The sequence below is a fragment of the Mauremys reevesii genome, unplaced genomic scaffold, assembly GCF_016161935.1.
Source record: "Mauremys reevesii isolate NIE-2019 unplaced genomic scaffold, ASM1616193v1 Contig21, whole genome shotgun sequence".
In the NCBI taxonomy this organism is placed as follows: Eukaryota; Metazoa; Chordata; order Testudines; family Geoemydidae; genus Mauremys; species Mauremys reevesii.
Window position 1 is genome coordinate 240,991 of NW_024100831.1, and position 17,326 is coordinate 258,316.

The window sequence follows — 17,326 nt, forward strand, 5'->3', positions numbered from 1 at the left end:
GGGACCCAGCCCTGTCCCTCAGTCCCAGCAGAGCCCAGGGGCAACTCCTCCTGCATTAACCCTTTCCCTGCCTCAGCTCAGCCCCACGTTCCCTCTCACTGAATCTGCTGCCTTCAGGGAACCTTTGGGAGCCTCTGATCCCAAGTGGAAGGAATGAGGCATCTGGGGCTCCAGGATCTCACAGGGGCTGATTACACTCAAAGCAGTGACTGTGGAGACCCCAGTGGGCCCTGGTGGGAGGGACCAGCCGTGCCCTGCAGATGGCAATACATAATTAGGAGTTGTTTCCGTTCACTCAGCAGGTTTTATCACAGGAGCTCCACTCTCCTCCTACAGCTGGGGATAGAGCCCAGGAGTCCTGGCTCCCAGCCCCCTAGACTCTGCTCTAACCCTATAGACCCCACTCCCCTCCCAGAGCTGGGAGAGAACCCAGGAGTCCTGGCTCCCAGCCCCTTTCTCGAACCCACTTCCCAGCCACAGCCAGGACTGTTGTTGTTGCTGTTGTCAGGAGAGAGCTCGTTCAGACTTTGCTGACATCTGGTGATGAGCTGTGGGAAAGGACTTCAGGGGCTGATCTCGTTTGCATGGGCCCACCACCCTGCCTGGGTGCTCAGCATGATGGGATTGCTGGCTACAGGGTCACTTTTGGCTGGTCTGGGCTCCCCAGTCTCTGTTACTGGGGCAGGGGTAATAAAGGTGGGTCTCCTGGTTGTGTGAATGAAGGACAGCAGAACTGTGCTTGGCATTTGATGCTTGAGGGACTCACCCCCAACTCGCTAGGCAGGAGATATGGGTTCCAAAGGGTGGTCAGTTGAAAAGGTTGGGGGTGGTGTTGTGATGTGACCATTCTGGTTGCACTTCTCTAATAACAAAGCTACTTCATATTCACCTGAGGGTCTTATTACAAGCTGCAGCCCCTGGTAGCCAGCTCTAAGTATCAGACCTGCTTTGGGACAGGGTTTCTGATGCAAGAGGCTGCCTAGCCCACCGCTGCTTACTGTACACTGTGAGCAGCTGTAATCACTGAATGGTGAATGGGCAGATGGCAGGTAGAGCGCTGTGGCTGGTGAGTGAGTGGGTGGCTGGTGCGGAGGCCTAGCTGGGGGTGGGGCCTGGGGGCCAAAGCAGAACCCCACAGAGAAGGGTGGTAAGTGAGAGCCTGAGCAGCAGAGCGAGTAAGCTGCCTCCTTAGCCCGCCCTCCGCCCCCAGCATGGGAAGCGAGCTCTGCAGATGCACCTCTGAACTCTGGGTCTGCACTGACCAGGGATAGCACCAGTGAGGGGGTGCAGAGAAGAGATGGGCACGTTTGGGTTGCTGAGGGTTGGTGGTGGGTCTTTGGCTCATGGTTTATGTTTTTGATAAACCCTGTTTGGGTGTTTCCTCAAATTTACGCCTCATTATTTCCCTCCTTTTATTAAAAGGTTTTTTGCTACACTCAGACTCTGCTTGCGAGAGGGGAAGTGTGGCCTCTCAGAGGCGCCCGGGGGGTGGTGTGTAATTCGCCCATATCAAGGCATCCGGTCAGTCCCGTCCGGAAGAGTTACACCCTAGCAGGGACCGGCTCGTCTTTTTTTTTCCAAAAAAAAAAAAAAATTGCCCCCCCCCCCCCCAGCCCCCCCCCCCTGCCCCCCCCCCCCCTGCTTCCCCGCCCCCCCCCCCCCCCCCCAGACCCCCCACCCCCCCCCCCCCCCCCCCGCTCCCTCCCCCCTCCACCCCCTCCCCCCCACCCCCCCACCCCTGCCCCCCCCCCCCCCCCCGACCCCCCCCCCACACTGCCCACTGCCCCAGCCCCCCCCCTCCTCTCCCCCTCCTCCCTTCCCCTCCAGCCCTGGGTCACTGGTAACTCACGCCCAGGGCGGGTCATTCAGCAGCAATTTTGGATGTGCACAGAACACAGACAGGATTGGTTCCCATATGGTTACAGAGCTGCAGTAAAGTGGAACAATTTTCAGCTTGTGTGATTGGAGGATCTGGATGCATATTATAAGACTGTCCTACATGAATGAGAAAAAGTTGAGGTGCCTTTATTATTCTTTTGTTCCACTCTTTCTTTCTATGGGAAATTTGCCAATGAAATAGCACTGTCTTCCTTTTAAATAAACAAAAAAAAGCAATGGTTGTTGAAAATAGCAATTCCAGTGCTAATAACCACTGGGAAGCATTTCTTGCTCAATTTTATCCTGCTTTTTCTACATCAAGTTACAGTGGATCAGGATATTTGATTTGGGAGAAATTAAGTAACAGCTGCCCAAACTGAGCTTGAGCACTCCTGAATCCTGAGGTGTTCAAATCTGGAAGGCAGGTGCTGGGTGTGTGTGTGTGCGGGGGGGGCTGTGGGCTCCGTGGGGGAGCACGGCAGCATGTACGCAGCAGCATGTCTGGAGCTGCATGGCGCCAGACAAGCTGCTCTGAGTGGCATGGTAAGGGGTTTGGGGGTTGGAGAAGGGGTAGGGGGTTCTGGGGGGGCAGTCAAGGGACAGGGAACAGGGGGGATTGGATGGGGCGGAGGTTCTGGGGGCAGTCAGGGGACAGGGAGTGGTTGGATAGGCATGGGAGTCCCAGGGGTGTGTCAGGGGACAGGTAGGGGTGGGGTCCTAGGGAAAGCTGGGGGTCTCGGGAGGGGGCAGGTGGGGCCCCGGACCAGTGGGGCGTAGAGGGGGGGTGGGGGCCGGGGGGGCCGGTGGGGGCAGGGGTCCCAGGAGGGGGCAGGCAGGGGACAGGGAGCGGGGGGGGTTTCTGTGGGGGGCAGTCGGAGGGAGTGGATGGTGGCAGGGTGGGGCTTCCCTCCCTCCCCATGGAGTGTCCTGTTTTTTGAATGTTAAAATATGGTTCCCTCCCCTTCACAGTGCAGCTCTCCACTCACAGCTGCCGCATGAGGTCCCCCCCCCCGTTCCTTTCCAGTTGGTAGTGGCCAAGGGAATGCTGGGAAATGTAGTTCTTTCCCTGCTCCAGGGCTGGCTCTCTAGGCAGGGAGCTAACCAAGGAACTACAGCTCCCAGGGGCCCCTGTTGGTTCTCAGCTCCCAGCTGGATCCCTGCCGCCCCTGCAAACGGGCTGCCCCAAGCAGGTGCTTGCTGTGCTGGTGCCTAGAGCCGCCCCTGACCCCTAGTCCCAGGTCACTGGGTGGGGGCTGGAGCCGGTTCTGCGTTGAAAGGGAACCCCTGGATACTGAACCGGCCCTTGTGGCTGCCAGCTCAGACTGGCAGAGGGTTGCACTGCATTACCGCAGGGCTGAGGAGCCCGGTCGTGCCCAGGACCCCTGAGTGCTCGGTGCTGCCCAGACACAGAACAAACTGACAGAACCTACCCCTGGAGCTCGAGGTCCCTCACACCCGGTTCTGGAGATGGGCCCTGCCCCCAGGAGCTCTCAGCCCAGCCAGCGAGTTGGAGCAGCCTCCCCAGCGTCCCGTAGTGTTCTCAGGGCTCCCTGTGGGTCGCCAATCCGCTTGCTTCCCGGGCATCCCCGCTCAGCCCCAACGCCCTGCCAGGGCATTCTGAATGGCACAGGGCAGCTCTGGCTCCATGCGGATCCGGGATCCCAAGTGTCCCAAACGTCCCAGGGGGAGGAGAATCCTATCCCCAACCCAGGGCCCCGATTCAGACGGGGCCTCAGCTCTGGAGCCAGGTGCGGATTCAGCCCCACGGTCCATGTCCCCAAGTGAGGGGCCGATCCCCACACCTGGGCCGGTGCTGCATCCTCAGGCTCTGGGCTCTCCTGCTCTGACGTCCGGGTGGCCCCTGGAAGGAGAGAGCAGAGGGGATGGGTTATGGGGTGTAGTGGCCTCCCCACCCCCACCCCGGCGAGGGAGAGACTCACCTGCGTATTCTCCACCACAGCACCACGGCCACGGCGGCCACGGCCAGAGCCCCCAGGGTGATGCCCACGGCCAGGCCAGGGCCCCAGGGCCTGCTGTGCCCTGTAACACACAGGGGTGATGTGCTGGGAATGGGGACAGGAGTGTGGGCCCTGTTCCCAAGGCCTCCCCCATAGCCCCCTCTCCTCCCCCAACCCTGACCCATTGCCCCCCACCCAGCCCTCTTCCCCCAGCCTCCTCTGGTCCCCCAACCCTGACCCACTGCTCCCCCAACCCTGACCCACTGCCCCCACTCAGCCCTCTTCCCCCAGCCTTCTCTGCAGTCCCCCCACTGCCCCAACCCGATCCACTGCCCTCAGCCCCCCACCCAGCCCTGTTCCCTCTGCCTTCCTCACTGTCCCACCCCCAATGCTCTCAGATGCCCCTACCCAGACCCTGTTCCCTCCTTGTCCTCCATTGTCCCACTCTCGCTGCTCCCCCCACATTCCCACCCCCTCAGCCCTCCTGTATGCCAGTGCTACTCCCCTCTGTCCGACCGCCTCTGGCTCCTGCCTCTCTCCCCAACCCCCCCAGCCCTGCCCCATTGTCTCCCCTCGGCCACCCGCCGTACAGCTCTCCCCACCCCACCCCACCCCACCCCATCCCATTACTTCTCCCCTCAGCCCCCAGCCTGCTCCTCCTGTGCCAGTCCCGTCCCATTCCCCTCAGCTCCTCCACCCTGCTCCCCCGATCCACCCCCTCACCCCACACATCTGCTCTGCCTCCCTCTCCCCACTCTCACTGCCCGGACCCTGCCCTGCTTGAGATGTGCAGGAAAAGCCCCCAGAGACCATGACCGCACTCCCCCCCCCCAGGGACGTGCACCTACCCCAGGGGATCAGCAGGCTCTGGCCCCCCAGGCTGCTGTGCTGCACCCGGCAGGTGTAGCTGTGCCCATCGCCCGGCCCCACGGCCAGGGAGCTGCGCAGCTGATAGGTCAGGTCCGCGTTGGGCAGGATCCCGCTGGAGTTCAACCTCCAGCCCGGCGCCACCTCCTCCCCGTCCTGCAGCCAGGCCACGCGGACGGGCCGGGGGTAGAAACCGGTGACCCGGCAAACCAGCAGCACCGGCGCGGGGGTCCCGGCTGGGGGAGGCGCTCGGGCAAACACCACGGCGACCGGCCGCTCTGAGACAGGAGAAGAGAGACGGGGCGGGGGAGAGGGGACGATTCAGCCTGAGCCTCAGGGACTCACTAGCCAAGCCCAGCTCCGCTCCCCGGGGTCAGGCGTTGGCCCCCCTGTCCTGGCCAGACCCCAATTCTGCTCCTGCACTTACCATTCCTGAAGGAATCCCCCTTCACTTCCTGTCTTAAACTGCTGTGCAGGGTGGCGATGAAATCGCTACTGCGCTCCAGCCCAGATAGAGCTGCATTTGTACACAACACACGGGGCCCTGTTTAAAAAGCCCACCCCAGAAGTGGCTGCATCTCAGTGAGCGGGAAGTGGCGTCCTGCCTCACCTTGCCTTGCCAGAGACTCTTTCCCGTACTGGACAAAGCTCTTGAGTTCACTGACACACGTTGTTCTCAGGAGAAACTGAGCCGTGGCAGTCGTGCTCTTATCCTGGTTAAAAAGGTCTCGGATGCTGAGGGCCAGCTTATCCCCACGCTGAGCGACCCAGGTGCCCTCGTCCACGCTGAAGCTGATGAAATCCTCCCCATTCTCCGCGGCATCACAGAACTGCCGTGAGGTGCCGTTGGGGTGGAGCTCGCAGCCGATGGAGGCCTGAATCACAAAGGGGTCTGGAATAGGAACGGCAGGGCAATGAGGACAGGCCATTGGAAGGTCACTGAGGGGACAGTGGTAGGGGCAGAAATAGAGAGACGGGAGAATAAAGACATAATGTCGGGTGGAATGAGGATGTTAGGCCACAAGATGGCGGCAGGCTTGTGGGGTGGCCCTGGACGGAGTTAAGGGCACATTGCGGTTTCTGTTTACAGCTGATGTTTTCAAAGTGCTCTGAGGTCTACACACATAGTCAGATTGGCTCAAAAATCACTGCACTATATCGGGGCCTGGGGCAGAGTTTGTGGTGCAAATTTGGGGTCCCTTGGTCATGGGTTTTGTGAGATACAGACCCCCACCCAAATCACCTGCCTTTTAAATGTTAATTTTTTTTTAAAAGTGATTTGTGATGCTCTAGAGAAAATTATGTCCCTGAGCCTTAATAAACGTACATCCCTGGGCTTCTCTGAGTTCAGCTCTGCACCGGTAGCAGGGACAAGTCTGGCTTCCCAGCGTTACAATGTCCCTGGGCCTTGGTTCTGTCTGTGGTGCGTACGCCCGGCGGTGACACGCACCTGAGCCCGCAGACAGTTCACACCTCTGCCAGCGATTGTTTCCCTAGCGGTGCCTCAGGGCATGACACACCGAGTCTCACAGTCACTCAGCCAGAGAGGCAGAAACCTGTGAGCCCCAGGAGCATCCGTCTGATCCCCATTGCTGAGAGGTTCCCGTGGGGGTGAGCTGTGATCGCAGGGCCGGCTGTCACTCTGTTGTGAAATGCACCTGCCCAGGCAGATTACCCTGAAACTAGCTCTGCCCCAGCAAGGTGCAGGGGAGACTTTGTGGTGCAAATCTGGGGGCAGGTGAGTAAGGGGTTCCTGAGAGAAAGTCTCGCCTGAGGACCTGTTTTTAGTGTCACCCAGCGCAGACAGCTGAGCAGAGGTGTGCTGGGTCTGTCCCGTCCCACTGGGCAGAGCTGGCTGTGAGGGTGGGGAGTGGGATTCGCTTAGCTCTGCATTTCCTGCCTGTCCAATTCTTGAGTTGAAGGTGTCAGTTTTCAATGTTCAGGCTGGCCTGGTTCCAGTGTCATGAACAAGGGGCCTTTGCTTGGGCACATGGCTGTGAAAACCATGTGCTTATGCTCAGGGGATGGGACACGGGGCTTTTCTCCTCTGGGGGCGCAGGCTGCAACCAGGGGCGGCTCCAGGCACCAGCACGCCAAGCGCGTGCCTGGAGCGGCAAGCCGCGGGGGGTGCTCTGCCAGTCGCCGCGAGGGTGGCAGGAAGGTTGCGCATGCGCGGCATGCCTGTCCGCTGGTCCGCTCGTCCACGGCGACCGCAGGCGCAGGCTGCTGCTGCGCGGGCCGACGGGGACCCTGCAGGCAAGCCGCCCCCAGCCCTACTAAGCCTGCTTGGGGCAGCAAAATACCTAGAACCGCCCCTGGCTGCAACCTGGCCGCAGAGCTGGGGACTGGCTCAGCGGGGTGGAGAATGGGAAACGGGGCGATTCCCTTCTAGCGCACACCGGCTCCATTCAGCCTAAGGGCCAGGAACTGGCTGTCTTGCCCCCAATCCACCCTGTCAGGGCACAGTTACTGCAGTGAGTGTGTCAGTTCTCAGCTCCCTGTTGGGTGTGGGGCCCGCTCCATACTCACAGTTCTCGTCTTCATCCTTAACCACTTTGTTCATAAGAAGGATGAATTTGGACACGTAGTTATGGAGCACTGTCTCCAGGCCCTGCCACTGCTTCGGAGTGAGGCCCTGGTGGGCCCAGGGCTGCAGGAAGCGGATCTTGCAGGTGCTGCAATCCATGGAGTGGGTCCGCAGGTCCCTGAGCAGAGCCATCCCCTCCATGTTCGTAGAACTGGCATTGTGGAAGACAGTGATTTTGAGCAGCCGGAGGGTGACAGACCCTGGGGGGACAGGAGGGGAGGCTGGAGGAGGGTGGAACAAAGGGCGGACAAAGCGGGTGAGGAGAGAGATTAAAGAGTCTCAGTCTCGTTAATGCTCCCCAGTTCCAGGGCTTTCCTGCTGAACCGTAACCTGCCTCCCCCTCCTCTTGCTAGATAAGTTCACGGAGGACAGGTCCATCAATGGCTGTTGGCCAGGCTGGGCAGGGATGGTGCCCCTAACCTCTGTCTGTCAGAAGCTGGGAATTGGGCGACAGGGGGTGGGTCACTGGATGATTCCTGTCTGTTCATTCCCTCTGGGGCACCTGGCACCGGCCGCTGTCGGCCGACAGGACACTGGGCTAGGTGGAGCTTTGGTGTGACCCAGTCTGGCTGTTCTTATGTTCTTATGTGGTGCTGCCCCACCCTGGCCCTGGCATTATATCATGCACAACCCCCCCGCACTAGCGAAAAGGGCAGGGGGGGTCCCCACTTACCGGCCAGGGCCCCCCATGCACAGGGGAGGAGCAGCAGCGGGAGCAGCATCCTGGCAGGGGGAGCGGGATCCAGGCTCTGGCAGGTGTCAGTGCGGTGAGACGACTCATGGGCTGTCGGTTCCTCCCCTGGCCACAAGCCTCGGCACCAACTTCTCTCTTTGCCTGTCTCTGCTCAGCTCTGTGCCTGCAGCTGCCAGCCCAGCCAATCCGGGCAGAGGGAGTTGGGGAGCGGCGGCAGCGCGGGAGGGGGATCCCCGGTGGCAAGGTCACAGCTAGGGCCGGATCTGCGCCTAGGCAAACTGGGCTGCTCTGCAGGGCTCGCATTCGTGGCCAGCGTCCTGCTCCTCACCCTGCCCGGGGGCTCCGCCCACAGCAGCACCCACTGCCTGGCACTGCAGCCAAGCCTGGCCGAGCGTGGAGGGGCGGTTCGGGGGGATGGAGAGGGAGTCCGCCCCCACTCCTGCTGCAGTGACAGGCCTGCCCTGTGGGGCTGGGCCTGGCTGCCCCCAAGTGATGGGGGAGATCGGGGTGAAGAGACAGCGTGGAAGGTAGGGCAGGACCCTCCCCATCTGCCCTCCCCCGCCGTGGGCCCTCCCTCTACCTGCCTGCCCCTCTCTCCCTCAATGTCCCTCCCTGCTGACCCCTCCCTCTCCCAATAAACCCTCCCACCAGCCCCTCCCCTCGCTGCTCCTCCATTCCAGGGCCCCCACCTGCCGCTCCCTCTCCCAATAGCCCCTTCCCCTCCCATCACTCATTAGCCCCTCCCTCCCTGCCCTCTCGCCAGTTAGCCCCTCCCATGCTCTGCCCCGCCCTCATGCTCATTAGCCCCTCCCACTCTGTGACCCCGCCCCCCGTACTGTGCCGTCGTGTGTTAGCGCCATTCGTCGCTGGGTGGTGTCAACTGAGGCAGCAGGAGGGAGTGAGGAAAAAGGGTTGGAAATGGGTGGGGAGGCAGCATGAGGCGCCAACAGCTGGCTTGTTATTGTAGGGTTGCTGGGGATCCCTGTGCCCACCAGCGTGCGCCGTCCCTGGGCTATTCCCAGTGACAGGACGCCGACACCCGTCACTGGTTAGCACCAGGGCTGTGCAGATTGCGGTTTCTCTCGTTTCCTCGCGTGGTTTCAGGTTGGCACTGACAGTTAACTGCCAGCCACGCAGGGAAACCCCATGAACCCCTGTCCCAGAGAGAAGCCAATGGGGAGGTGACGTGACCTGCCCGAGGTCACACAGTGAGAGTGCAGCAGAGCCGGACGGAACCCAGGTGTCCTGACTCCTGTGTGGTGCTGCAGCTGCCAGACTGTCCTGGCCTCGCCCTGCCCTGGAGACTCCGGCGCCCTGTCATCGCCTGCCCCTGCTGTACAAATGCCACCCTTCTGCCAGGGGAGTCGGCAGCAACCAGGGCCGGGTTCAGCATCCAGGGGTTCCTCAGAACAATCCAGCACAGAACCCGCTTGAGTCCCAGCCGCAACCTGGGAAAACTAACCCCCCCCGGCGCCTCTCAGAGCCAACGCTTCCCCTCCCTGAGTCGTGTCTAGCAAAGAAAGGGGAAAGGAGCCCGGCATTGGTGTGGGAAAACACCATCACCGCTAGTCATAAGTGTGTGACCGTGAGCACCACTGCGCCGTTTGCTCCGCCCCCGTTGGCCACGGGGCCTTGGCCTCCTCTGCTGCCACATCCTGAGCCCCCCGCCCCCCGCTCAGCCCAGCTCTCGGTGACGTCAGCAGTTAGCGGCTAGCGGAGAACAAGGTGGAGTCAAAGTTCAGCTCCAGCCCCTCCCGTTCTCGTCATTTCATTTCAGGGGAGATTCTGGTGCTTTTCGGAAGAGCCTTGTACGGATGGTCAGCGGGTGAATGAGAGGTTACGGCTCATTGGGAAAAGAGAGAGAGAGAGTGTGTGTCTGTGTGTGTGTGTGTCACCCGCGTACGTAACAGAAACTCAGGCATCATGCACTCGGCATTTTGATCTGCAAGTTATTACATGCTTTTCATGCATTTAGGCAAAAAGAGAAGCAGTTCAGAGGGTACAATAAATGAGTCTCAGAGTTCAGGGGTGGGATTGCTGTTGCGTTTCTCAGGTGAGTTTGGTCTCCATTAAGGTGACCAGATGTCCCAATTTTATAGGGACAGTCCTGATTTTTGGGTCTTTTTCTTATATAGGCTCCTATTACCCCTCACCCCCATCCCAATTTTTTACACATTCTGTCTGGTCACCCTAGTCTCCGTATTTGAAATAGGGGAAGTGAGTTTGTTTCACAACTAGAGAGAAATTGGCTGATTTACAGACAGTCCCAGCTGTGTGTGCAGCTCCCTGACGTTCCAGGAGTGTGTGGGACTAGAGAGGAGACCTGGAGGGGAGGCCAGGAGGGCACCACTGTAGCTCTTGAGTCAGATTTCTGGGAAGCCAGGAGCTGAGAATAGCCCCACACTTCCTGGCCGTGGGCAGAGAGATGGGCAGGAAGCTCCTCGGTCACTAGAGAACTTGATTCAGGCCAGAAGGGGAAGCTAAAGCAAATTGTGGTGAATCAAAATTCTAGTGAAATCCTCCAGTGCGATTTCATCACAGCCCCACTGGGCATCATTTCCTGGTGCCACCGCGCTGTCCCGGAGCCATTCACCTTTCTTATTCCTCAGGTAGACGAGCAATCCCAGGGCTGTGCAGACCAACCCCAGGACAGAGCCCCCGACCCCAGCGACAGGAGAGTCAGCCTGTGCCTCCGTGAAAACAAGAGCAGGGGTGGTTTGGGCTAAGCCCAGCCTCTCCTTCCCTTTGTCACATCTCTGCTCTCTGCCCCCAGGGATGGGGACAGGTCTCGGAGACATGCCCGTGGCTCCCGAGGGCTCCATGGAGCTAGGGGTGCCCCTGAGGCCTCAGGGAACATGCCAGGTGCAGAGTCTCGTACCCTAAGAAGAGGGGGCGCTGCAGGCGAATGTGCTCCACCTGGCGGGTGTAGACATCTCAGTGCCGGGAGTTCATCTCCATCATCACCAGGTTCTGGAAGGGCCAGTCTCCGTCTGCACCTTCCCGTTCTTGGACTGCTCGATTTCAGTCCATGAGGAGTAAAACTCTGTCATGGACCAACAAGCATCTTGGGGTGGGGCTGGGATCCCGAGTTCAGGGGGGAAACTTTCACCTTGGGCTGAACTGAGAGGGAGCGGGGAGAGCTGGAGTGGGATTCGGAGAACAGGTTCCAGCTCCAAAGTAACAGCCTTCCTTGGAAGGGGATGCCCGGCACGGGAGTCTCTGCTCTGCAGCGTTTAGCTCTGAGGGCCTGTACCTATTGGGTTTCTGGGAAGTGGGCGGGCGGAAGCTAAAGGATCCCCCCACCAGCCTAAGGGGAGGATCTACAGAACCTCAGAAACCCACTAATTGCGGGGGACAACTAATAAAAGAACAGGGACAGGAGCACGGTCAGAGGGTCAGAAGAAGAGAGCCTGACGAGGACACCGAGCAGAGAACCCCGGACAGCGCCCACTGCTCCTCGAAGGCGTCAAGGGAGCTGGTGGATGCCGCCCTGGGGGCCTGTATCTATTGGGTTTCCGGGAAACGGGGCGGGCAAAGCCCGCCCCATGCTAACGGAACCCCCCCCAGCCTAAGGGGAGGTACCACAGGGCCTCAGAAACCCACTAATTGCGGGGGACAACTAATAAAAGAACAGGGACAGAGTGCGGTCAAAGGGTCATAAGAAGGGAGCCTGATGGGGACACTGAGCAGAGAACCCCGGACAGCGCCCACTGCTCCTCGAAGGCGTCAAGGGAGCTGGTGGACGCCGCCCTGGGGGCCTGTAGCAGGGTGGTCACCCGCTCCTGCCTGGGAAGGGTTAAAGCCGGCCCTGCAGAGGGCTGGGGCTGTGGAAGGAAAGAGCTGGGTTGATTGGGGGAAGCACCTGCAGCTGGGCCACGTCCCAATCAGAGCCCAGCTGGCCCTATAAAGAGGCTGTGAGCCAGGAGCCCACTCACTCTCCCTCTGGCTGTAGAGGGAGAAGGGCCTGGCTGCAGGGAGCTACAGACCAGGTACCTGAGTGGAGCAGGGCTGGGGAAAGGCTGAGGAGCTGGGGAGCTCCTGCCTGGAAAGCCCCAGGCTGCGGCCTAGCATTGGGCTAACAGGTACTGGGGGTTGCAGAGGGCAGCCCAGGGGTAGGCCAAGGCAGCAGGTCCAAACCCCTTTGCCTGTGATGAGTGGCGGATACTGCAGCCTGCCCCCATGAACAGGGGCGAGATGGAGATTGGGCAATGGCCAAGACTGAGGCAAAGTGGGGATAGTGGGGTGGGGGAGACCCAGTTAAAGGGGCACCGGGGTGCTGGGAGGGACATGGGGGCCAGTAGCTGGAAGTGGATCACTGCCTGCAGAGGGCGCTCTGGGCTGGCTGAGCTAATTCCCCAGATAACCAGCAGGAGGCGCCGCAGGGGTGAGTCTGGCCCGTCTACAGAGCCCCCCTCTCTCTCGCTCTCTCTCTCCCCTGAGTTAATGCACGTAATTGAGAACCCAGCACAGTGCAGGACCCTGAAGCGTCAGAGATTGGCCATGGACACACTGGCTCAATATATGATCTTTCTCGGATGCTGGCCTGGTGTGTCTTGCTCATGTGCTCAGGGCCAAACTGACCGATCTTGGGTCGCTTGCTCGAATCCTCTGGGTGTATCTCCCAAATCAATTCCCTGCCATTGCAGGGGCCTCAGGATCTGGTGCACCCCAGTCCCTCCTACTCTCTGCCTGCGGCCAACAAGAGGATAGTCTGCAGATGGTCTCATCCAGATGACTGGGCTCTTTGCAGGGGTCACTGGGGGGAGAGGGGGAAGTGGCGTGGGACGTGCAGGGGGTCAGATCAGGTGATTTCTTGTGGCCTGAAACTCTACCCATCTGACTCAAATCTTTCTCCTCTTCTGCTCCTAGTCTGGGGAAACCACTGACAGAGACTGTTCCCTACACTAAAACAACGATATTTTCTCAAGGGGGAGGGTCAGAAACGTTCTCTCAGGGCCCACAGATGAACGGCTGAGCCAAACCACACACTTTTGGAAAGTGCACAAAGAAGAGCAGTGTGAACACCAACAGACAAACAAATAAGTAAAGAGACACTTAAGTGATCTACAACTGACAGTAACGCAAAACTAAAAACAGCAGCAGCCCCCCACTCAACACTCACAAATAACCAAGCTGAAATAGAGACAAGACATGGGAACATCACAGTCCAGATACTGACCCCACCATTGTTTTCTCTTTCTTTGAACCAGAAGATTGTCCCAGCTGGGAGAGGCACCGCTCCTGGAAGCGCTGCAATACCAGGCTGATGTGTGGAATGAGCAGAGCAAGCCCCTCCTCTAACTCCCTTTCTCAAAAACCCTAGTGAACACACAGCTCTCCAGTGGAGAACGGATCAGATACCACACTGATTAGAACAGATATTAGCTTAGGAGATAATATTTGTATTTCACGGTCCAGGAGACACAGACACAGTTTTCATCTTGGGGCCAAAAGGCCAAGAAACTTAGATAATTTTTGGCGGTCCAAGCCAAGAATCAATGCCTCTTTCCTGCAACACTACACAACCCTCCCGCTCCCACTGCTTTCTACACCACCAGGAGCAGCTCGCAGACGGACACCAGGCAGCATTAACAAGACTATGAGAATTATGGAATGAAGTGGCAATCACTGCCCCGAAATCACTCCCATACAATCCTTCAAGGCAAGAACGCTTCACACAGGATTCTGCTCCACCTGCCTCGTTTAATTCATGTGGGCGGCTTCCCGGCTCCTGGCAGACACTGCTAATGGGCTAAGCCCGCCCACTGACAGGTAACGCCACCTGCCAGCGCTTACAGCAACGGGTCAGAGAGACTGTGCCAGCGCTGGGCCGGCGCCCCGATGCGCCTTTGTGCCCGGGCACAGCTATTGGACCGGTGCAGCAGGCGTGCGGCAGCACTTGCAGCTTCACTCGGCACAAGTCCAGCATCCTGTCTAGCCCCTGCCCAGGGGCCTGCCCTGAGCTGACCCCCAGCTTTTGCACTCAGCTCAGGGAAACAGGACTGGAGAGCTGTGCTGGGCAGGGAAATCATGCTGAGGGGAGTTTTCTGGTGGCGGGGTGGGTGCAGGGCGATGGGAGCCCCCAATGTCTGAACCATGGCCCTGCTGCGCCACACCACCCCTCCCCATCCCTCTCTGTGTCCCTGCCATCGCCTCCTTCTCCGGGAAGTGCAGGCCCTGCCGCCTCCTTCCCCCTACACCCTGCCCCATGAGCAGGTTGGGGGCCGGAGCCTGGCAGTGGGGGCGGCTGCTGTTCTGGCTGGTGCCATGGTGCGAGTGGCGGGGGCGGGGTTGGGGGCCCATCACTTGTAGCTGTCATAAGGGCCAGTGACGGGGAGGGGGCAGAGAGGAGCGAGCAGGGACATGCGTATTAATTAATTAATTCCCCACTTCAGCCATGGGAAGTGGATCTACACCAGCCTTTGTAAACCTGAGCAGATTTGCCAAACACTTCGGCAAACTCCCTGGTAAAGAGACACAGTAAAGCCAGTTTACAACACACAGATGTTAAGTGATTATAAGTGAGAGGCAGAAAGTCCGAGTTAGTTACCAAAAGAAAAGAAAACGTAACCCCGCAGTCTCAACTCTCAACCCAGTCAGACTGGCCAACACCTCGCTGGAGCAGCTGTTTCTCGCCCCACGGGATACTGCAGTTCATGGGACACAGGTTCCACCGTGGAAACCCAGGCCGGTCCCCTCTGCGGAGGCTGCAGTCTCCTGAGCGCCCTTGTTGCTGGCAGCGTCGGTGGGGGGAGGAGACGAGGCCCCACGTGGGGTCACTGTGTCTCTTTCATACCCTCAGTCCATGTGCTGGGGGAGCAGGAGCCCAGGCAGGTCTGGGGGGCATTGCTGAGTCCCCAGGCGAGGCTGAGCAATTCCCCAGCGACCGCTCAGAGACGCCCCCTCCCTCACTGGGGCGCACGCCTGCCCTCCTGCATTGCCCTCGTCCCCACCCCCACACCGACCCTCTCCCCTCGTCCCCACACCTCCCTTCCCCCTCATCCCTGCCCCCACACCTCCCTTCCCCCTTGTCCCTGCCCCCACACCGACCCTCTCCCCTCGTCCCCACCCCATCCCTTCCCCTCATCCCTGCACTCACACCTCCCTTCCCTTTGTCCCTGCCCCCACACCGACCGTCTCCCCTAGTCCCGCTCCCACACCACCCTTTCCCCTCATCGCTGCTCCCACACTGCCCTTCCCTTGTCCCGCCCCACACCGACCCTCTCCTCGTCCCCACCCCATCCTTTCCCCTCATCCCTGCCCCCACACCGACCCTCTCCTCGTCCCCACCCCATCCCCTCCCCCCCACCCCTGCACTCACACCACCCCTCCCCTCTGTCCCTGCCCCCACACCGACCGTCTCCCCTAGTCCCCGCTCCCACACCCCCCTTTCCCCCCTCATCTCTGCTCCCCCACCGCCCTTCCCCTTGTCCCCGCCCCCACACCGACCCTCCCCTCGTCCCCACCCCATCCTTTCCCCTCATCCCTGCCCCCACACCGACCCTCTCCTCGTCCCCACCCCATCCCTTCCCCTCATCCCTGCACTCACACCTCCCTTCCCTTTGTCCCTGCCCCGACCCTCTCCCCTAGTCCCCGCTCCCACACCACCCTTTCCCCCCTCATCGCTGCTCCCACACCGCCCTTCCCCTTGTCCCCACCCCCACACCTCCCTTCCCCTCATCCCTGCCCCCATACCTCCTTCCACCTCATCCCCACCCCACACCACCCCTTCCTCATCCCTGCCCCCACACCGACCCTCTCCCCTTGTCCCCTACACCGACCCTTCCCCTCATCTCTGCACCCACACCTCCCTTCCCCTTGTCCCTGCCCCCACACCGACCCTCTCCCCATATCCCTGCCCCACACGACCCTCTCCCTTGTCCCCCCTACACCGACCCTTCCCCTCATCTCTGCACCCACACCTCCCTTCCCCTCATCCCTGCACTCACACCTCCCTTCCCCTTTGTCCCTGCCCCACACCCACCTCTCCCTTGTCCCCGCCCCCACCGACCCTCTCCCCTCGTCCCCACCCCATCCCTTCCCCCTCATCCCTGCTCCCACACCTCCCCTTCCCCTCGTCCCCGCCTCCACACCCTTTCCCCATCCCCACCCCACACCACCCCTTCCCCCGAGACACCACCCCCACACTGACCCTTCCCCCAAATCCGCACCCTCGCCCCACCCCTTCTCCCCAAAGCTCAACCCTAGAACCACCACTTACGCCAAGCACCCACCCCGGGGTCGCCTCTTCCCCCTTGTCCCTGCCCTCCTCTCTCAGTCCTTGCACCAGCGCAGCCCTAGGGGCCCTGTGCGGCAGGGAGTAGGGTGGGGAGCTCTCTCCTCGCACGGCTGACCCCCGTGCACCACCACAATGCTGGGGTCACCGTGCTCCATGTAGCTGCCTTCCCCTGACACTGGGATGTCCTAGTGCGACTGTCACAGCTGGGGGCTGCACTGCTGGGGGAAGTGCTGAGGGACCCCGTGCCATGGGGGGTCCCCACCATGGAGGGGTAGCAGATCAGTCCCCGAGTGGCTCCTGGTAACCGACCCTTTTTGCTGTTCAAACGCAGGCCGAAGCCGGCAGCCTTGAATCCTTCCCAGGTGCCTTCGTGAGAGCCACTCGCATTAACCCCCCCCCCACCACCACCACCCCTGCTCTGCTCCAATTGATGCCATCCGTTGTACCCGGTCCGGAGCCCCTGGCCCCATAGCCACGATGGCTCAAGCTGCTAGAGATTCACAAAGGATCTGTCCCCTTGGGCTGTCCCCGCCCCCCTCTGCTGGGCTTGGAAGGAGGGCACCTGTCCAGGGAGAGGGCCCCATGGGGCTGGGAATGGGGGTCGCCCCTCGTCGGGGACTGGGGCAGAAGGGGAGAGGGCTGCTACCCCATGGGGCTGGGAATGGGGGTCGCCCCTCGTCGGGGACTGGGGCAGAAGGGGAGAGGGCCGCTACCCCATGGGGCTAGGAATGGGGGTCGCTCCTCGTCGGGGACTGGGGCAGAAGGGGAGAGGGCCGCTACCCCATGGGGCTGGGAATGGGGGTCGTCCCTCGTCGGGGACTGGGGCAGTAGGGGAGAGGGCTGTTATTCCCTTGGCCCATTCCTAGCCAGGCCAGTCCTGTGTGGAGCCCGCGATGGGTAGTGAGGATTGAGCTTGCACTGAAGCCTCCCCCGCATCCAGCTTACTTACAGCGTCTCTTTGTGTGAGGTCGCTGATGCTGAACAAGGGCTGATTTCCGACTGAAGCTGTTCCCGCAGTCGGGGCAGTTAGAGGGTCTCTCTCCTGTGTGGATTCTCTGATGCTGAATAAAGTTGGGGCTTTGATTGAAGCTCTTCCTGCACTT

General features: G+C 60.6%; 1 protein-coding gene and 1 pseudogene across 1 annotated transcript; both read right to left on the reverse strand.

Annotated features, from left to right (window-relative positions):
* Positions 1–3,699: 3,699 nt before the first annotated feature.
* Positions 3,700–7,431, reverse strand: LOC120393497 (T-cell surface glycoprotein CD1b-3-like). The gene is made up of 6 exons (XM_039518086.1): positions 7,229–7,431; positions 6,240–6,361; positions 5,314–5,595; positions 4,685–4,981; positions 3,819–3,918; positions 3,700–3,739 (listed from the first exon to the last, which is right to left on the reverse strand). Exons 1-6 carry the CDS (start codon positions 7,429–7,431, stop codon positions 3,700–3,702), a joined length of 1,044 nt encoding a protein of 347 aa, XP_039374020.1.
* A 5,778-nt stretch (positions 7,432–13,209) lies between these two features.
* LOC120393523 lies at positions 13,210–13,390 on the reverse strand (annotated as a pseudogene).
* Between the last annotated feature and the right edge of the window lie 3,936 nt (positions 13,391–17,326).

Excerpts from the sequence above, each read along its gene's own strand:
- LOC120393497 (XM_039518086.1), bottom strand. The coding sequence starts at position 7,431 with ATGGAGGGGATGGCTCTGCTCAGGGACCTGCGGACCCACTCCATGGAT. Across the intron at positions 6,362-7,228 it reads GATGAAGACGAGAACTGTGA|GTGCATTTCACAACAGAGTG; the intron begins GTATGGAGCGGG and ends CTGCCTGGGCAG. Across the intron at positions 3,919-4,684 it reads GAGCCTGCTGATCCCCTGGG|GGCACAGCAGGCCCTGGGGC; the intron begins GTAGGTGCACGT and ends TGTGTGTTACAG.